General features: G+C 52.3%; 1 protein-coding gene across 1 annotated transcript in view; it reads right to left on the reverse strand.

Annotated features, from left to right (window-relative positions):
- LOC135568763 (cAMP-dependent protein kinase type I-beta regulatory subunit-like) overlaps positions 1-10,177 on the reverse strand; it is a gene marked incomplete at its 3' end in the record, with an annotated part of 28,594 nt that extends 18,417 nt beyond the window's left edge. The window contains exon 1 of the mRNA XM_065015470.1: positions 10,074-10,177. Coding sequence (XP_064871542.1) covers positions 10,074-10,119 — 46 coding nt within the window. The remainder of the gene's footprint in view (positions 1-10,073) is intronic.
- Positions 10,178-21,269: the final 11,092 nt, after the last annotated feature.

The following is a 21,269-nucleotide window of genomic DNA, read 5'->3' on the forward strand; positions in this document are numbered from 1 at the left end:
TTAGGCTAGGCCACGGTTAGGCTAGTAGGCTAGGTCACGGTTAGGCTAGGTCACGGTTAGGCTAGGTCACGGTTAGGCTAGGCCACGGTTAGGCTAGGTCACGGTTAGGCTAGGCCACGGTTAGGCTAGGTCACGGTTAGGCTAGGCCACGGTTAGGCTAGGTCACGGTTAGGCTAGGCCACGGTTAGGCTACCGTGTTACATCAGGATAACAGTTTAGTCATACCTGGATAGTCCATTATATACACTGACTGTAAAAAACATTAAGAACACCTTCCTAATATTGAGATGCACCTCATTTTGCTCTCAGAACAGCCTTAATTCATCAGGACATGGACTCTTCAAGGTGTTGAAAGCGTTCCACAGGAATGCTGGCCCATGTTGACTCCAATGCTTCCCACAGTTGTGTCAAGTTGGCTGGATGTCCTTTGGGTGGTGGACCATTCTTGATACACACAGGAAACTGTGGAAAAACCCAGCAACACTGCACACTGGTGCGCCTGATACCTACTATCATACCCTGTTCAAAGGCACTTCAATCTTTTGTCTTGCCCATTCACCCTCTGAATGGCACACAGACACAATCCATTTCTCAGTTGTCTCAAGGCTTAACAATCCTTCTTTAACCCATCTCCTCCCCTTCATCTACACTGATTGAAGTGGATTTAACAAGTGACATCAATAAAGGATCATATCTTTCACCTGGATTCACCTGGTCAGTCTATGTCATGGAAAGAGCAGGTGTTCTTAATGTCCTGTACACTCAGTTTTTATACTGTATATATATATATATATATATATATATATATATATATATATATATATATATATATATATACTGTTAAACCATAGATATCTTTGGTGTAAACAGCCAGTCCAGACAGTGAACAGTGACATCAGTAGTCTGTAGTGTATACTGTAGTAATGTACTGTAGTAATGTACTGTAGCTAGCTGGGATGCTCTCTCTCTTCCTTTGTCTCCTTCCCCACAGTCTCCCTTCCCCAGCTGTCTCCCTTCCCCATTGCTCTCGCTCTCTTCCTTTGTCTCCATTCCCCATTGCCTCGCTCTCTCTCTGTCTCCCTTCCCCACTGCCTCTCTCTCTGTCTCCCTTCCCCACTGCCTCTCTCTCTGTCTCCCTTCCCCACTGCCTCTCTCTCTCTCTGTCTCCCTTCCCCACTGCCTCTCTCTCTGTCTCCCTTCCCCACTGCCTCTCTCTCTGTCTCCCTTCCCCACTGCCTCTCTCTCTCTCTGTCTCCCTTCCCCACTGCCTCTCTCTCTCTCTGTCTCCCTTCCCCACTGCCTCTCTCTCTCTCTGTCTCCCTTCCCCACTGCCTCTCTCTCTCTCTGTCTCCCTTCCTCACTACCTCTCTCTCTCTGTCTCCCTTCCCCTCTGTCTCCCTTCCCCACTGCCTCTCTCTCTCTCTGTCTCCCTTCCCCACTGCCTCTCTCTCTGTCTCCCTTCCCACTGCTCTCTCTCTGTCTCCCTTCCTGTCCCCTCTGCTCTCTCTCTCTGTCTCCCTTCCCCATTGCCTGCCTCTCTCTCTCTCTGTCTCCCTTCCCCTGCCTCCCTCTGCCTCTCCCCTCTCTGTCTCCCTTCCTTCCCCTACCTCGCTCTCTCTCTCTCTGTCTCCCTCCCCCCACTGCCTCTCTCTCTGTCTCCCTTCCCCATTGCCTCGCTCTCTCTCTGTCTCTGTCTCCCTTCCCCACTGCCTCGCTCTCTGTCTCCCTTCCTCGCTCTCTCTCTCTCTCTTCTCTGTCTCCCTTCCCCACTGCCTCTCTCTGTCTCCCTTCCCCATTGCCTCACTACTGCCTCTCTCTCTGTCTCCCTTCCCCATTCCTCGCTCTCTCTCTCTCTCTCTGTCTCCCTTCCCCACTGCCTCCTCTCTCTCTGTCTCCCTTCCCCATTGCCTCGCTCTCTCTCTGTCTCCCTTCTGCCTCTCTCTCTCTCTTCATCTGTCTCCCTTCCCCACTGCCTCGCTCTCTGTCTCCCTTCCTCTGCTCTCTCTCTCCCTTCTCTTCTGCCCTCTCTCCTCCCTTCCCCATTGCCTCTCTCTCTCTCTTCTGTCTCCCTTCCCTCTGCTCTCTCTCTTCACTCTCTCTCTCTCTCCCTTCCCCACTGCCTCTCTCTCTCTCTCCCTTCCCCCTTACCTCTCTCTCTCTCCCTTCCCCCCCTCTCTCTCTCTCTCCCTTCCCCACTGCCTCTCTCTCTGTCTCCCTTCTCCCCTCCCCACTGCCTCTCTCTCTCTCTCCCTTCCCCACTGTCTCTGTCTCCCTTCCCCATTGCCTCTCTCTCTCCCTTCCCCACTGCCTCTCTCTGTCTCCCTTCCCCACTGCCTCTCTCTCCCTTCCCCATTGCCTCTCTCTCTCTCTCTGTCTCTGTCTCCCTTCCCCATTGCCTCGCTCTCTCTCTTCATCTGTCTCCCTTCCCCACTGCCTCTCTCTGTCTCCCTTCCCCACTGCCTCTCTCTGTCTCCCTTCCCCACTGCCTCTCTCTGTCTCCCTTCCCCACTGCCTCTCTCTCTCTCCCTTCCCCACTGCCTCCTCTCTCTCTCTCCCTTCCCCACTGCCTCTCTCTCTCTCCCTTCCCCACTCCCCACTCTCTCCTCTGCCTCTCTCTCTCCCTCTCTCCCACTGCCTCTCTCTCTGTCTCCCTTCCCCACTACCTCTCTCTCTCTCTCCCTTCCCCACTGCCTCTCTCTCTCTCTCCCTTCCCCACTGCCTCTCTCTCTCTCCCTTCCCCACTGCCTCCCTCTCTCTCCCTTCCCCACTGCCTCTCTCTCTCCCTTCCCCACTGCCTCTCTCTCTCTCCCTTCCCCACTGCCTCTCTCTGTCTCCCTTCCCCACTGCCCCTCTCTCTCTCCCTTCCCCTACCTGCTCTCTCTCTCCCTTCCCCACTGCCTCTCTCTCTCTCTTCCCTTCCCCACTGCCTCTCTCTGTCTCTGTCTCCCTTCCTCCCTTCCCCACTGCCTCTCTCTCTCTCCCTTCCCCACTACCTCTCTCTCTCTCCCTTCCCCACTACCTCTCTCTCTCTCCCTTCCCCACTGCCTCTCTCTCTCTCTCCCTTCCCCACTGCCTCTCTCTCTCTCTCCCTTCCCCACTGCCTCTCTCTCTTCCCCCCACTGCCTCCCTCTCTCTCCCTTCCCCACTGCCTCTCTCTCCTCTCCCCACTGCCTCTCTCTCTCTCCCTTCCCCACTGCTCTCTCTCTCTGTCTCCCTTCCCCACTGCCTCTCCCTTCTGCCTCTCTCTCCTCCCTTCCCCCTGCCACTGCTCTCTCTCTCCCTTCCCCACTGCCTCTCTCTCTCTCCCTTCCCCACTGCCTCTCTCTCTCTCCCTTCCTTCCCCACTGCCTCTCTCTCCCTTCCCCACTGCCTCTCTCTCCCTTCCCCACTGCCTCTCTCTGTCTCCCTTCCCCACTGCCCTCTCTCTGTCTCCCTCTCTCCTCCCTTCCCCACTGCCTCTCTCTCTCCCTTCCCCACTGCCTCTCTCCCTTCTGCCTCTCTCTCCCTTCCCCACTGCCTCTCTCTGTCTCCCTTCCCCACTGCCTCTCTCTCTCTCCCTTCCCCCCCTCTCTCTCTCCTCTCCCCCCCACTGCCTCTCTCTCTCTCCCTTCCCCACTGCCTCTCTCTCTCTCCCTTCCCCACTGCTCTCCCTTCCTCTCTCTCCTCTCTCTCCCTTCCCACTGCCTCTCTCTCTCTCTCCCTTCCCCACTGCCTCTCTCTCTCTCTCCCTTCTCTCTCCCCCACTGCCTCTCTCTCTCTCTCCCTTCCCCACTGCCTCTCTCTCTCTCCCTTCCCCCCCCTGCCTCTCTCTCTCTCCCTTCCCCACTGCCTCTCTCTCTCCCTTCCCCACTGCCTCTCTCTGTCTCCCTTCCCCACTGCCTCTCTCTCTCTCCCCCTCCCTCCCTCTCTCTCTCTCTCTCCCTTCCCCACTGCCTCTCTCTCTCCCTTCCCCACTGCCTCCTCTCTCTCCTTCCCCACTGCCTCTGTCTCCCTTCCCCCTCTCTCTCTCTCCCTTCCCCCCACTGCCTCTCTCTCTCCCTTCCCCACTGCTCTCTCTCTGTCTCCCTTCCCCACTGCCTCTCTCTCCCTGCTGCCTCTCTCTCTCCCTTCCCCACTCCACTGCCTCTCTCTCTCTTCCCCCCCCACTTCCCCCTCTCTCTCTCTCCCTTCCCCACTGCTCTCTCTCTGTCTCCCTTCCCCACTGCCTCTCTCTCCCTCTCCCCACTGCCTGCTCTCTCTCTCTCCCTTCCCCCCCACTGCCTCTCTCTGTCTCTCCCTTCCCCCCCACTGCCTCTCTCTGTCTCCCTTCCCCACTGCCTCTCTCTCCCTTCCCCACTCTGCCTCTCTCTCTCCCTTCCCCACTGCCTCTCTCTGTCTCCCTTCCCCCCCACTGCCTCTCTCTCCTCTCCCCACCCACTCCTCTCTCTCCCCACTCTCCCTTCCCTTCCCCACCCCACTGCCTCTCTCTCTCTCCCTTCCCCACTGCCTCTCTCTCTCTCCCTTCCCCACTGCCTCTCTCTCTCTCCCTTCCCCACTGCCTCTCTCTGTCTCCCTTCCCCCCCACTGCCTCTCTCTCTCTCCCTTCCCCACTGCCTCTCTCTCTCTCCCTTCCCCCCCCTCCCTCTCTCTCTCTCCCTTCCCCACTGCTCTCTCTCTCTCCCTTCCCTTCCCCCTGCCTCTCTCTCTCTCCCTTCCCCTCTGCCTCTCTCTCTCTCTCCCTTCCCCACTGCCTCTCTCTCTGTCTCCCTTCCCCACTGCTCTCTCTCTCTCTCCCTTCCCCACTGCCTCTCTCTGTCTCCCTTCCCCACTGCCTCTCTCTGTCTCCCTTCCCCACTGCCTCTCTCTCTCTCTCCCCTTCCCCACTGCCTCTCTCTCTCTCTCCCTTCCCCCCCACTGCCTCTCTCTCCACTGCCTCCCTCTCTCCCTCCCCACTGCCTCTCTCCTCCCTTCCCCCCCACTGCCTCTCTCTCTCCCTTCCCCCTCCCACTGTCTCCCTTCCCCACTGCCTCTCTCCTCCCTTCCCCACTCCCTCTCTCTCTCCCTTCCCCCCCACTGCCTCTCTCTGTCTCCCTTCCCCACTCCACCTCTCTCTCTCCTTCCCCACTCCACTGCCCTCTCTCTCTCTCTCCCTTCCCCACTGCCTCTCTCTCTCTCTCCCTTCCCCACTGCCTCTCCTCTCTCTTCTGCCTCTCTCTCTCCCTTCCCCACTGCCTCTCTCTCTCTCCCTTCCCCACTGCCTCCTCTCTCTCTCCCTTCCCCACTGCCTCTCTCTCTCTCCTTCCCCACCCCCTCTCTCTTCACCCTTCCACCTCCTCCCCACTGCCTCTCTCTCTCTCCCCCTTCCCCATCACCAAATTAGGACAGATACTGCCTCTCTCTGAGTCCACTCCACAGGAGCACTGTCTGGGGCCTCTCTCTGAAGCAAGGGGGACTGCCTCTCTCTGACTGAGCCTCTCTCTCTCTCTCCCCCCCACTGCCTGTGTCCCTTCCCCACTGCCTATATGTGTGCCACTCCCTGCCTGAATCTACTCCCTTATACTGTGTGTTTGTGTCTGTCTCTGTCTCCCTTCCCCACTCCAATGCCTCTCTCTGTCTCCTTAATCTGTTTGTGTCTGTATGTATGTGTCCCTTCCCCAGGTTACTCCACTGTAAGTCTCCCTTATGTGTGTTTGTGTCTGTCTCTGTGTGTGTGTGAGGTTCCCCACAGTAAGTGTGGTTATGTGTGTTTGTGTCTGTATGTACTGTGTGTGACTGGTTACAGTACCCACCTGTAGTTATCACCGTAGGACAGTTTGTGTCTGTCTGTGTGTGTGTGAGGTTACAGTAAGTGTGGTTACTGTGTGTTTGTGTCTGTCTGTGTGTGTGTGTGAGGTTACAGTAAGTGTGGTTATGTGTGTTTGTGTCTGTGTCTGTGTGTGAGGTTACAGTAAGTGTGGTTACGTGTGTTTGTGTGTGTCTGTATGTATGTGTGTGAGGTTACAGTAAGTGTGGTTACGTGTGTTTGTGTCTGTCTGTGTGTGTGTGTGAGGTTACAGTAAGTGTGGTTATGTGTGTTTGTGTCTGTCTGTGTGTGTGTGTGAGGTTACAGTAAGTGTGGTTATGTGTGTTTGTGTCTGTCTGATGTGTGTGTGAGGTTACAGTAAGTGTGGTTATGTGTGTTTGTGTCTGTCTGTGTGTGTGTGAGGTTACAGTAAGTGTGGTTATGTGTGTTTGTGTCTGTCTGTGTGTGTGTGAGGTTACAGTAAGTGTGGTTACGTGTGTTTGTGTCTGTCTGTGTGTGTATGTGAGGTTACAGTAAGTGTGGTTATGTGTGTTTGTGTCTGTCTGGTGTGTGTGTGAGGTTACAGTAAGTGTGGTTATCTGTGTGTTTGTGTCTGTCTGTGTGTGTGTGTGTGAGGTTACAGTAAGTGTGGTTATGTGTGTTTGTGTGTCTGATGTGTGTGTGAGGTTACAGTAAGTGTGGTTATGTGTGTTTGTGTCCATCTGTGTGTGTGTGAGGTTACAGTAAGTGTGGTTATGTGTGTTTGTGTCTATCTGTGTGTGTGTGTGTGTGTTTGTGTGTGTGTGTGAGGTTACAGTAAGTGTGGTTGTGTGTCTGTGTGTGTGTGTGTGTGAGGTTACAGTAAGTGTGGTTATGTGTGTTTGTGTCTGTGTGTGTGTGTGAGGTTACAGTAAGTGTGGTTATGTGTGTTTGTGTCTATCTGTGTGTGTGTGTGTGTGTGTGTGTGTGTGTGAGGTTACAGTAAGTGTGGTTATGTTTGTTTGTGTCTGTATGTGTGTGTGTGAGGTTACAGTAAGTGTGGTTATGTGTATTTTTGTTTTTATTTCTGTGTTTAACCAGGTGTGGTTACAAGTGTGTCATGTTTGTTTTGTCTGTGAGTGTGTGAGGTTACAGTAACACAGAGTTATGTTTGTCAATTGTGTCTGTATACAATGTGTGTGCATGAGGTGGACAGTAGTGTGTAATTACAATTTTTGCAGATTAACACTGGAGTGATGTGTCAGATGGTCATGTACCAGGTGTATTGGTGTGATTTAAAAACAGTATGGGGATAGAGTGTGGGCAACAGGTGATTGACGATTTTTATGTCCACAGAGTAAATAACAAGTAAAAGCCTTAGGTGGGGGAAGGTATGGGGATGAAGACTATTTGCAACAGTACAGCTGTCGGTTTTGCTCAGATAGCAGATGTTTGAAGTTGGTGAGGAGATACCTTCAGCGTGGCTGAGGTCCAGTCACAGGCAGCAGAGTACTGGGAAACCAAATGAGGTGTTGGCACAGGGATGATCAGTGGATACACCTGCTGGGGCGTTCGGATGTGTCAGTGACCAGTGAACTTTGTTGACTAGCATGGACTTGTAGATGACCTGGAGCCAGTGGGTTAGAATAGGCGAGGGCCAGGATGGATATCGCAGTGGTCTGTAACAGTTTAGTGACCGGATGGCACTGTGATCTGCCAGTTTTGAGTAGAGTGGTAAGGATGACATAGCCAAAGTCGAGGATCGGTAGGATAGTCAGTTTTCAAGTTTGGCGGCGTGAGTGAAGGAGGCTTTGTTGGGAATCTCTTGATTTGATTTTCAATTGGAGATGTTTATGAGTCTGGAAGGAGAGGTTGACACAGGCTTATAGATGTCCACATATTCAAGGGGTTGTGATGCAATGCAGGCGGATCGGTTGGATGCAGTTTACTAGCGAAAGCAGTTGGAGGCCACAGAGTGTTGTCAAGCCCAGCTGAGGTTTGCACAGTGTCCAGGTTTTGCAGCTCTTTCAGAACATCTGCTATCTGGATAGCACAGGGAAAAGAGAGAACCTGGAGAGGCTTGGGCGAGTAGCTGTCTGGGGGGTGGAGCTGTTGGCCGATGTTGGAGTAAAGAGGCGGAAGGCATGGCCAGCCGTTGAGAAATGCTTGTTGAAGTTTTCGATAATCATGACTCTGTCGGTGGTGACCAGGCAAGTGCAGTCATCCGAAAAGCCTCAGTGCAGTGGGCAGCTGGGATTGACAGAGGTGCTCTTGTTCTCCATGGACTGCTCACAGTGTCCCAGAACGTTTAGTTTGCGAGTTGGAGCTACCCAGGATGCAAACCTTTGCACTGAAGGACTGTGGGTTTGTGTCTGTGATGTGTTTGTGTGACTTGGCTTTCGAAGACCTTAGATAGGCAGGGCAGGATGGATATAGGTCTGTAACAGTTTGGGTGTGTCTCCCCTTTGTGAGGGGGATGACAGCTTTCAATCCTTGGGGATCTCAGGTTGAATGTGTGTTTGAACAGGTATGTAATAGGGTGTGACAATGTGCGGATAGTTTCAGAAATAGAGGGTCCAGATTGTCAAGCCCAGCTGATTTATACGGGTCCAGGTTTGCAGCTCTTTCAGAACATCTGCTATCTGGATTTGGGTAAAGGAGAACCTGGAGTGTGAGGAGCTGCGGGGGGTAAGATGTTGTAGCCAGGCGGAAGGCATGGCCAGCCGTTGAGAAATGCTTGTCTGTCTCGATAATCATGGTGTGTGTGACCGTGTTACCTAGCCTCAGTGCAGTGGGCAGCTGGGAGGAGGTGCTCTTGTTCTCCATGGACTTCACAGTGTCCCAGAACTTTTTGGAGTTGGAGCTACAGGATGTGTCTTTGTGTCAGTGTGGTTATGTGTGTTTGTGTATGTATGTATGTGTGTGTGAGGTTACAGTAAGTGTGGTTATGTGTGTTTGTGTCTGTCTGTATGTGTGTGTGTGAGGTTACAGTAAGTGTGGTTATGTGTGTTTGTGTCTGTCTGTATGTGTGTGAGGTTACAGTAAGTGTGGTTATGTGTGTTTGTGTCTGTCTGTGTGTGTGAGGTTACAGTAAGTGTGGTTATGTGTGTTTGTGTCTGTCTGTATGTGTGTGTGAGGTTACAGTAAGTGTGTGGTTACGTGTGTTTGTGTCTGTCTGTATGTGTGTGAGGTTACAGTAAGTGTGGTTATGTGTGTTTGTGTCTGTCTGTATGTGTGTGTGAGGTTACAGTAAGTGTGTGTGGTTACGTGTGTTTGTGTCTGTCTGTATGTGTGTGAGGTTACAGTAAGTGTGGTTATGTGTGTTTGTGTCTGTCTGTATGTGTGTGTGAGGTTACAGTAAGTGTGGTTATGTGTGTTTGTGTCTGTCTGTATGTGTGTGAGGTTACAGTCAGTGTGGTTATGTGTGTTTGTGTCTGTCTGTATGTGTGAGGTTACAGTAAGTGTGGTTATGTGTGTTTGTGTCTGTCTGTATGTGTGTGAGGTTACAGTCAGTGTGGTTATGTGTGTTTGTGTCTGTCTGTATGTGTGTGTGAGGTTACAGTAAGTGTGATTGTGTGTGTTTGTCTGTGAGTGTGTGAGATTACAGTAAGTGTGGTTATGTGTGTTTGTGTCTGTCTGTTATGTCTGTATGTGTGTGAGGTTACAGTAAGTGTGATTGTGTGTGTTTGTCTGTGAGTGTGTGAGGTTACAGTAAGTGTGATTGTGTGTGTTTGTCTGTGAGTGTGTGAGGTTACAGTAAGTGTGATTGTGTGTGTTTGTCTGTGAGTCTGTGTTCGATAGGGAACCCAGATTTTCTCTGTTTAACGTGAAAGGCTATGGGATGTCTAGACTGAGACCTTGGACTGCTGCGCTTAGACTGGGTCGTTACTAGCTGGCACAGCCACAAGGCCCTGCCGTTTTATAAAAAGCATCTTCTTAAAATCTGATTTTAAACCTAACCCTAACCTTAATCACAATGCTAACCTTATGCCTAACCCTAACCTTAATCACACTGCTAACCTTATGCCTAACACTAACCTTAAATTAAGGCAATAATTGTTTTCATTTTGTTTTCATGAATTTTACAGATAAGGCCAATTCATACTTTGTGGCTGTGGTAACTAGTGACAACCGTCAGACTTGGAAGAAGTCACACTGACATCTGGTAGAAAGAGAGGGAGTACAGTCAGTACTACAGTCTGTGTGTGTGTGTGTGAGTGTGAGTGTGTCTGTGTGGTAATTCCAGTAGTTTCAGTGTGTACAGTAGGTCTACTATGTGTTCTGTACATGTGTGTATTACAGAGTTAACACATTATACATTATGTTCACAAACCTTGCTGAATAACTGTCTCTCCCGCAATGTGCATGACAGGGAACATGGCATCAAATATGTCACTATGAGAGAAAGAGAGAGAGAGAGAGAGAGAGAGAGAGAGAGAGAGAGAGAGCGACAGAGAGAGAGCGAGAGAGAGCGAGAGAGAGAGAGAGAGAGAGAGAGAGAGAGAGAAAGAGAGAGAGAGAAAGAGAAAACAGTGGTTAGTATTGCCATTTGTCCGTCACACACACCAATCAACATAGAAGTGTTTTCCACCAGTGATGTGTGACATTGGAGAAAGAGCAGCCTTCAACACAACCGTTAGTGCTCTCATCTCAGTCCTTTATGAAGGGGATCAGGCTGCAAACAAACACGGTAGCCACACACACACACAGCCCAGAGAACTCTGCATGACCCGGACACACACACAGCACCTCAGCCCCAGCCCAACCACTTCCAATACACACCTGGACAAGCAAACCGCTAACCCTTCATCGCCAACACCATCATCATCATCACCACACCAGCTCCCACAATCCATCTGGAGCTCTGTCATTAACTCTACAACGTCCAACACACATCCTGAGTCCACCACATAGAGTAAGAACAGGAATGCAGTCCCTCAGACATGCAAATGATTCTTTTTGAAATAGTGTAGCTGCCTACCACCCAGACACAACTGTAATGTTGACAAGTGGAGGGGGGCAGAGAGAGGATGACTACTGTACAACTCAACTGTCCTGTTGAGGACCACCAACCCTCCTCCACCTCCTCACCCCCCAGTGGTCTGTCCTGTTGAGGACCACCAACCCTCCTCCACCTCCTCACCCCCCAGTGGTCTGTCCTGTTGAGGACCACCAACCCTCCTCCACCTCCTGTGGTCTGTCCTGTTGAGGACCACCAACCCTCCTCCACCTCCTCACCCCCCCAGTGGTCTGTCCTGTTGAGGGACCACCAACCCTCCTCCACCTCCCCAGTGTTCTGTCCTCACCCTCCTCCACCCCCAGTGGTCTGTCCTGTTGAGGACCACCAACCCTCCTCCACCTCCTCACCCCCAGTGGTCTGTCCTGTTGAGGACCACCAACCCCCCTCCTCCACCCTCCTCCACCTCCTCACCCCCAGTGGTCTGTCCTGTTGAGGACCACCAACCCCCTCCTCCACCTCCTCACCCCCAGTGTTCTGTCCTCACCCCCAGTGGTCTGTGTTGAGGACCACCAACCCTCCTCCACCTCCTCACCCCCAGTGGTCTGTCCTGTTGAGGACCACCAACCCTCCTCCACCTCCTCACCCCCAGTGTTCTGTCCTGTTGAGGACCACCAACCCTCCTCCACCTCCTCACCCCCAGTGGTCTGGTCTCCTGTTGAGGACCACCAACCCCCCTCCTCCACCTCCCTCCTCACCCCCAGTGGTCTGTCCTGTTGAGGACCACCAACCCTCCTCCACCTCCTCACCCCCAGTGTTCTGTCCTGTTGAGGACCACCAACCCTCCTCCACCTCCTCACCCCCAGTGTTCTGTCCTGTTGAGGACCACCAACCCCCTCCTCCACCTCCTCACCTCCCCCCCAGTGGTCTGTCCTGTTGAGGACCACCAACCCTCCTCCACCTCCTCACCCCCAGTGTTCTGTCCTGTTGAGGACCACCAACCCTCCTCCACCTCCTCACCCCCAGTGTTCTGTCCTGTTGAGGACCACCAACCCCTCCTCCACCTCCTCACCCCCAGTGTTCTGTCCTGTTGAGGACCACCAACCCTCCTCCACCTCCTCACCCCCAGTGTTCTGTCCTGTTGAGGACCACCAACCCTCCTCCACCTCCTCACCCCCAGTGTTCTGTCCTGTTGAGGACCACCAACCCTCCTCCACCTCCTCACCCCCAGTGTTCTGTCCTGAGGACCACCACCCCTCCTCCACCTCCTCACCCCCAGTGGTCTGTCCTGTTGAGGACCACCAACCCTCCTCCCTCCCCCTCCTCACCCCCAGTGGTCTGTCCTGTTGAGGACCACCAACCCTCCTCCACCTCCTCACCCCCAGTGGTCTGTCCTGTTGAGGACCACCAACCCTCCTCCACCTCCTCACCCCCAGTGGTCTGTCCTGTTGAGGACCACCCCCTCCTCCACCCTCCTCACCCCCAGTGGTCCTCTCCACCTCCTCACCCCCAGTGGTCTGTCCTGTTGAGGACCACCAACCCCCTCCTCCCCTCCACCCCCAGTGGTCTGTCCTGTTGAGGACCACCAACCCTCCTCCACCTCCTCACCCCCAGTGGTCTGTCCTGTTGAGGACCCCTCCTCCACCTCCCACCCCCAGTGGTCTGTCCTGTTGAGGACCACCAACCCTCCTCCACCTCCCCTCCTCACCCCCAGTGTTCCTCCACCTCCTCCCCCCCTCACCCCCCCCTGTTGAGGACCACCAACCCCCTCCTCCACCTCCTCCCCTCACCCCCAGTGGTCTGTCCTGTTGAGGACCACCAACCCTCCCCCCACCTCCCCCTCCTCACCCCCTGTCCTGTTGAGGACCACCAACCCCTCCTCCACCCTGAGGACCACCAACCCTCCTCCCCCTCACCCCCAGTGGTCTGTCCTGTTGAGGACCACCAGCCCCTCCTCCTCCCTCCTCCTGTTGAGGGACCACCCTCCTCCCCTCCCCTCCACCTCCTCACCCCACAGTGGTCTGTCCTGTTGAGGACCACCAGCCCTCCTCCACCTCCTCACCCCCCCAGTGGTCTGTCCTGTTCCACCTCCTCCCCCCACCCCCAGTGGTCTGTCCTGTTGAGGACCACCAGCTCCTCCTCCACCTCTCCCCCTCCACCTCACCTCCTCACCCCCAGTGGTCTGTCCTGTTGAGGACCACCAGCCCTCCTCCACCCTCACCTCCCTCCCTCACCCTCCTCCACCTCCCACCTCCCAGTGGTCTGTCCTTTTAGGGCCCCCAACCCTCCTCCTCTCACCCCTCACCCCCAGTGGTCTGTCCTGTTTAGGGCCCCCAGTCCTCCTCCACCTCCTCACCCTCCACCTCCCAGTGGTCTGTCCTGTTTAGGGCCCCCAGTCCTCCTCCACCTCCTCACCCTCCACCTCCCAGTGGTCTGTCCTGTTTAGGACCCCCAGTCCTCCTCCACCTCCTCACCCTCCACCTCCCAGTGGTCTGTCCTGTTTAGGACCACCCCCAGTGGTCTGTCCCTCCTCCTCCTCCTCACCCTCCACCTCCCACCAGGGTGGTCTGTCCTCACCCCCCAGGGTCTGTCCTGTTGAGGTCCTCCTCCACCTCCTCACCCTCCACCTCCCAGTGGTCTGTCCTGTTTAGGACCCCCAGTCCTCCCTCCCCTCCACCTCCTCACCCCCACCTCCCAGTGGTCCCTCCTCCACCTTCCTCCCCCAGTGGTCTGTCCCCCAGTCCTCCTCCACCTCCACCTCCCCCCAGTGGTCTGTCCTCCACCTCCCACCTCCCAGTGGTCTGTCCTGTTTAGGACCCCCAGGCCTCCTCCACCTCCTCACCCTCCACCTCCCAGTGGTCTGTCCTGTTTAGGACCCCCAGTCCTCCTCCACCTCCTCAGTGGTCCCTCCACCTCCCAGTGGTCTGTCCTGTTTAGGACCAACCCTCCTCCACCTCCTCCCACCCTCCTCCCCCTCTCCACCCCCAGTGGTCTGTCCTGTTTAGGACCACCAGTCCTCCTCCACCTCCCACCAGTGGTCTGTCCTGTTTAGGTCCCCCAGTCCTCCTCCACCCCCACCTTCACCTCCACCCAGTGGTCTGTCCTGGCCTGTGTCACTACCAAGTCACTACCCCTCTGTTGAGAGCCCTGTTGTGGGATAGGCCTAATAGGTCTGCGTGGGTGTTGTGGCTTGTTCTGCTTGTTGTGCACCACGCCATCAAAGGAGCAGCTGAAACTACTGACTGTCTAAAAGAGTGGCTGAACAAAACTAAAAAACCTGTTTGTTGCAGCTGGTACATTTTAACAGTGTATGTGTGTGTGTGTGTCTGTGTTCAGAGCCACATGAGGAAACTGAGGCGTGACTCTGCAGCACCAGCCTGGTATCATAGACTAGACGTAACATAGTAAACGTAAAAGTAGTATGATATGTTAGTTTGGTATGGTTATATAAGACAAAAGGTTACTTAATCCTTTACACTCATGGGAATTGGCCTATATGCATAGAGCTTAATTGAAATGTTTCTTAAAGAAGAGAAATGAAAAGCATATGCTATGCATAATCATGGTAGCAATCAAAAGGGAACCGTTCTGAGATTATGGGGAAATGATTAGACCTGAGGTCTAAGGCACTGCATCTCTAGAGGCATCACTACAGACCCTGCAGTGCTAGAGGCATCACTACAGACCCTGGTTCGATTCCAGGCTGTATCACAATGATTGGGAGTCCCATTAGGAGGCCGGTTTAGGGTTTGGCTGTTGGGGTAGACTGTCATTGTAAATAAGAATTTGTTCTTAACTGACATGCCTAGTTAAATAAAGGATAAATAAATAAAATATAAAAGGTGAGGACACAACAGTTGACCTGACAAGACTGAATACAAACATTACGCTGTTGTGTTGATTTCATGAGCATTTTACATTTACTGTACTTTTCAACGCATTTTTTGATAATGAAATTTGAAAATACTCTGGATACTGTACATTCATTAACATGATACAAATATTCCTGGAAAATGTGGAGTAGGTGCAACATAAGACAAACAAATGACAAGGGTTTGAGTGAGAGGACTAACTGGTGTCTCCAAGTGGACAAGGGTTTGAGTGAGAAGACTAACTGGTGTCTCCAAGTGGACAAGGGTTTGAGTGAGAAGACTAACTGGTGTCTCCAAGTGGACAAGGGTTTTGAGTGAGTGGAGGACTAACTGGTGTCTCCAAGTGGACAAGGGTTTGAGTGAGAGGACTAACTGGTGTCTCCAAGTGGACAAGGGTTTGAGTGAGAAGACTAACTGGTGTCTCCAAGTGGACAAGGGTTTGAGTGAGAGGACTAACTGGTGTCTCCAAGTGGACAAGGGTTTGAGTGAGAGGACTAACTGGTGTCTCCAAGTGGACAAGGGTTTGAGTGAGAGGACTAACTGGTGTCTCCAAGTGGACAAGGGTTTGAGTGAGAAGACTAACTGGTGTCTCCAAGTGGACAAGGGTTTGAGTGAGAAGACTAACTGGTGTCTCCAAGTGGACAAGGGTTTGAGTGAGAGGACTAACTGGTGTCTCCAAGTGGACAAGGGTTTGAGTGAGGAGAAGACTAACTGGTCTCCAAGTGGACAAGGGTGGACAAGGGTTTGACAAGGGTTTGAGTGAGAAGACTAACTGGTGTCTCCAAGTGGACAAGGGTTTGAGTGAGAGGACTAACTGGTGTCTCCAAGTGGACAAGGGTTTGAGTGAGAGGACTAACTGGTGTCTCCAAGTGGACAAGGGTTTGAGTGAGAGGACTAACTGGTGTCTCCAAGTGGACAAGGGTTTGAGTGAGAGGACTAACTGGTGTCTCCAAGTGGACAAGGGTTTGAGTGAGAGGACTAACTGGTGTCTCCAAGTGGACAAGGGTTTGAGTGAGAGGACTAACTGGTGTCTCCAAGTGGACAAGGGTTTGAGTGAGAGGACTAACTGGTGTCTCCAAGTGGACAAGGGTTTGAGTGAGAGGACTAACTGGTGTCTCCAAGTGGACAAGGGTTTGAGTGAGAGGACTAACTGGTGTCTCCAAGTGGACACACACCTCTACAAAATGTACACAGTTCCTGTTGGAGCTAGGAACACAAGCATTTCGCTACACCCCCAATAACAGCTGCTAAATGTGTTTATGCAACCAATATCAGTTCATTTGATGAAATACAGCAAGAACACTTGTAGTTGTTTTGTTTGGAAAACAACCCTGCATCCCCGCCATCACACAATTACTGTTGTTGTTCATGGAATTGAAAAATGGTCCATTATAAATCGCAATCTAGGTCAGGTGGGCATAATTTGAAAGACAGTTCTAAGTCATAAAATACGATATACAGTGTTAGGATTTCACAATTCAGGGAAACGGATCATCATTTTGGTGCGCACAGAAAGGAGTCATGAGTGCATTCAGGTGGGTGTGCTGTGGTGAATTTCCAGAACGTCTGTCAGTCAGAACTCATACAGCGCTGTGAAGCACAGAGCCCAAGCTCTGACACAGTCAGCCAGAGCTCTGACATCATGTCAGTCAGAACCCATACAGAGCTCTGACATCATGTCAGTCAGAACCCATACAGAGCTCTGACATCATGTCAGTCAGAACCCATACAGAGCTCTGACATCATGTCAGTCAGAACCCATACAGAGCTCTGACATCATGTCAGTCAGAACCCATACAGCGCTGTGAAGCACAGAGCCAGAGCTCTGACATCATGTCAGTCAGAACCCATACAGAGCTGTGAAGCACAGAGCCAGAGCTCTGACATCATCAGTCAGAACCCATACAGAGCTCTGACATCATGTCAGAACCCAGAGCCAGAGCTCTGACATCATGTCAGTCAGAACCCAGAGCAGCGCACAGAGCCAGAGCTCTGCATCAGAGCCAGAGCTCTGACATCATGTCAGTCAGAACCCATACAGAGCTGTGAAGCACAGAGCCAGAGCTCTGACATCATGTCAGTCAGAACCCATACAGAGCTCTGACATCATGTCAGTCAGAAGCCAGAGCTCTGACATCATGTCAGAGCCAGAGCTCTGACATCATGTCAGTCAGAACCCATACATGAAGCACAGAGCCAGAGCTCTGACATCATGTCAGTCAGAACCCATACAGTCAGAAGCTCTGACATCATGTCAGTCAGAACCCATACAGAGCTCTGACATCATGTCAGTCAGAACCCATACAGCGCTGTGAAGCACAGAGCCAGAGCTCTGACATCATGTTCAGCATGTTACTGTACAGCCACTGCGTTCCAATGTAGGCCTTTATCAGTGCCCAGATCTGCCATTGTCAACCTGTATGTATATGGGTATGAGTGTAAAAGGCTACGGCAAATAATGAAAGGAGGGTGGTTGGTTGGAGTGGATGGGTAGGTGGATAACACAAACGTCTAACAACACAAGGTTGTGTGTTCCAATCTCATCACGGAGAATTCTAGGCAGGTAGTCAGTCTAGTGGTTAGAGCATTGGGCCAGTAAACGAAACGTTGCTAGATCTGACTGACTTGCGTAGTTAAATAAAAAGTTCATTAGCAACTTTGCAACTACTTATAACTTTTAGCTACTTTGCAACTATTTAGCATGTTAGCTAACCTTTCCCCTAACCCTAACCTTAACCCTTTAACCTAACTCCTAAGCCTTAACCCTAACCTTTACCCCTAGCCCAGCTAACGTTAGCCACCTAGACACCTAGCTAACGTTAGCCCCCAAAAATTGGAATTCATAAAATATCATACCTATCACAAATTTGTAACATATTTTATGAATTGCAATTCGTAATATATCATACAAAATGGATGATGGACATCCACAAATAAATGCGTGCTATATAAAACATAACATAGATTTACAATTACTATATTACGTCCACACATGAGTCCAGGTTGGCAACACACTCAATGGGTCGTTTAAATGCATTGTGTTGGTTAGTTCTGCAGCACAATAAACAGGTTGTTTAAATGCATGGTGTTGGTTCATTTCGTAGATAAAAGCTAGTGGGATGGGCAGGGACAGGAAAATATCCATCCCTCCCTATCTTTTTATCTTACTCTCGCCCTTTCCCTCACCCTGTATTTGCCTCCCTCCCTCGGGCATATGTATCTATTTCATCAGCTGCATACCATCAGTCTGATATTAAATATATAATACATATATAATAACAATAAAAGAAGCTGGATATCAAAGATACAGAGCCACAGGTGGTGGGTGTAGAGGTGGTGGTGGAGGTGAGGGTAGGGGTGGTGGAGGTGGTGGTAGAGGTGGGGGTAGAGGTGGTGGTGGGGGAGGTGGTGGTAGGGGTGGTGGAGGTGGTGGTAGAGGTGGGGTGGAGGTGGTGGTGGAGGTGAGGGTAGGGGTGGTGGAGGTGGTGGTGGAGGTGGGGGGTAGGGGTGGTACAGGAGGTAAAGTAGAGGTGGGGTAGAGGTGGTGGTGGAGGTGAGGGTAGGGGTGGTGGAGGTGGTGGTAGAGGTGGGGGAGAGAGGTGGTGGTGGAGGTGAGGGTAGGGGTGGTGGAGGTGGTGGTAGAGGTGGGGGTAGAGGTGGTGGTGGGGTGGGAGGTAGGGGTGGTGGAGGTGGTGGTAGAGGTGGGGGTAGAGGTGGTGGTGGAGGTGAAGGTGAGGGTGTTCTTTGGGGTGGTGGTACCATCTACTGTAGGTGGGGGTAGAGGTGGTGGTGGTGGAGGTAGAGGTGGTGGAGGTAGTTGATTAACACGCTAACCATGGTGGAGGTGGTGGTAGAGGTAGAGGTGGTAGAGGTGGTGGGGGTGGTGGAGGTGGGGGTAGAGGTGGTGGTGGTGGAGGAAGAGGTGGTGGAGGTAGACGTGGTGGAGGTGGTGGTAGAGGTAGAGGTGGTAGAGGTGGTGGGAGTGGTGGAGGTGGGGGTAGAGGTGGTGGTGGTGGAGGAAGAGGTGGTGGAGGTGGAGGTGGTAGAGGTGGTGGGGGTGGTAGAGGTGGTGGTGGTGGAGGTAGAGGTGGTGGAGGTAGGCGTGGTGGAGGTGGTGGTAGAAGTGAGGTGGTAGAGGTGGTGGGGGTGGGGGTAGAGGTGGTGGTGGTGGAGGTAGAGGTGGTGGGGGTGGTAGAGGTGAGGGTAGGGGTGGTGGAGGTGGGGGTAGAGATGGTGGTGGTGGAGGTAGAGGTGGTGGTAGAGGTAGATGTGGTAGAGGTGGTGGGGATGGTAGAGGTGGTGGAGGTGGTGGTAGAGGTAGAGGTGGTGGTAGAGGTGGTGGGGGGTGGTAGAGGTGAGGGTGGAATGACTCCCTAGGTATTTGATGATGTGATGATGGTGTATAAAAGTTGTGTTGAGAAGGTGGATTTGGCCAGCTGGTGGCTCTGTGATCTCCAGCTGGCTGGCCACTGACACACACACACACACACTGTACTAACAAAGACAAGCATGCACGCAAATGCAAGGACAACCCCCCCCCCCCCACACACACACAAACCTGCTAACATATAAAAAACAAGAAGATATTTGTGTGTATGTGTACATGATACACCCATCATCCCACCTATACATACGCAAGCACATAAAAACAACACACACACACCATCCCACCCACTCTGCTCCACGGCACGCCACAGTGCACCTGAGAGCTACAAGCCATTTAGTAGTGATTAGTCACAACAACATCTGATCCCAAATCTGTGGCCATCTCACATACAACATGGGGCTTGTTTATGAAGACGTTCCAACAGCTGATCCTAGATCAGAGTTCTAGAGGACGAGGACTCAGTCCCTTGACCGGGGGATGTCTGGTAGGGGTGTATCTCAATAGTCTAAAGTGGCATCCTCTCCTCGTCTCCTTACTACATACTATGTGACAGAATAAGACAGGATGGGAAAGCTGTCATTCCTTTGACTATTCAGGTCAGTGCAGATGAAGGAAAGGAGACAAGGAGACAAAGCTACTTCAGTCTATTGAGATGGACCTTCTTTCAATCAGCAGCCCCACTGGAAACCAGGAAGCTAAACACTATTGGACATGCAGTACTTCAGCATGTACCTTCTAGGTGTGTATCATGACCTATCCAGTGTGACACATGTAACACCTGGTCGGTGTGTGTGTGTGAGAATGTTCCACGATGATGTCAGCCAATGGAATGTGCCAAATGAATGTTCCGGGCCCAGACGTTGGACTTTGGTCTGCAATGATGGGTTGAAGGCCTAGTGTTCTGTTTAGGAGAGACAGCACCTGTCAGAATACAATGTAGCCCAGGTGGACTCCGCCCCCTCGGCCGGGAGCAGACGGTTCAAATAAATAATGTTTTTGTACCCCGGCCAACCCCGGCCGACACTGGGCCAATCATCCAGGATGTGATGCAACCTGGATTCGAACCAGGGACTGCAGTGACACCTCATGCACTGAGATGGAGTGCCTTAGACTGCTGCGACACTCAGGAGCCCTAATGCCCACAACGTTACCATGACGACAGGATCAAAGGGACTCTATGTTCCCCTAACGCCTCCTTTAATTCCCTTGCTTCCTCCCTCCATATCTCTCTCTGTGTAATAGTCTCTATCCCTCCCTCCATTCCTCTGTCTGTCTCTCTCCATGTCCCCTCTCTCTACCGGTCTTCCTCCCTCCATATCTCTCTCTGTGTAATAGTCTCTATCCCTCCCTCCATTCCTCTGTCTGTCTCTCTCCATGTCCCCTCTCTCTACCGGTCTTCCTCCCTCCATATCTCTCTCTGTGTAATAGTCTCTATCCCTCCCTCCATTCCTCTGTCTGTCTCTCTCCATGTCCCCTCTCTCTACCGGACTTCCTCCCTCCATATCTCTCTCTGTGTAATAGTCTCTATCCCTCCCTCCATTCCTCTGTCTGTCTCTCTCCATGTCCCCTCTCTCTACCGGACTTTCTCCCTCCATATCTCTCTCTGTGTAATAGTCTCTATCCCTCCCTCCATTCCTCTGTCTGTCTCTCTCCATGTCCCCTCTCTCTACCGGTCTTCCTCCCTCCATATCTCTCTCTGTGTAATAGTCTCTATCCCTCCCTCCATTCCTCTGTCTGTCTCTCTCCATGTCCCCTCTCTCTACCGGTCTTCCTCCCTCCATATCTCTCTCTGTGTAATAGTCTCTATCCCTCCCTCCATTCCTCTGTCTGTCTCTCTCCATGTCCCCTCTCTCTACCGGTCTTCCTCCCTCCATATCTCTCTCTGTGTAATAGTCTCTATCCCTCCCTCCATTCCTCTGTCTGTCTCTCTCCATGTCCCCTCTCTCTACCGGTCTTCCTCCCTCCATATCTCTCTCTGTGTAATAGTCTCTGTCCCTCCCTCCATTCCTCTGTCTGTCTCTCTCCATGTCCCCTCTCTCTACCGGTCTTCCTCCTCCATATCTCTCTCTGTGTAATAGTCTCTATCCCTCCCTCCATTCCTCTGTCTGTCTCTCTCCATGTCCCCTCTCTCTACCGGTCTTCCTCCCTCCATATCTCTCTCTGTGTAATAGTCTCTATCCCTCCCTCCATTCCTCTGTCTGTCTCTCTCCATGTCCCCTCTCTCTACCGGTCTTCCTCCCTCCATATCTCTCTCTGTGTAATAGTCTCTATCCCTCCCTCCATTCCTCTGTCTGTCTCTCTCCATGTCCCCTC

The sequence above is a fragment of the Oncorhynchus nerka genome, unplaced genomic scaffold, assembly GCF_034236695.1.
Source record: "Oncorhynchus nerka isolate Pitt River unplaced genomic scaffold, Oner_Uvic_2.0 unplaced_scaffold_1409, whole genome shotgun sequence".
Lineage (NCBI taxonomy): Eukaryota > Metazoa > Chordata > Actinopteri > Salmoniformes > Salmonidae > Oncorhynchus > Oncorhynchus nerka.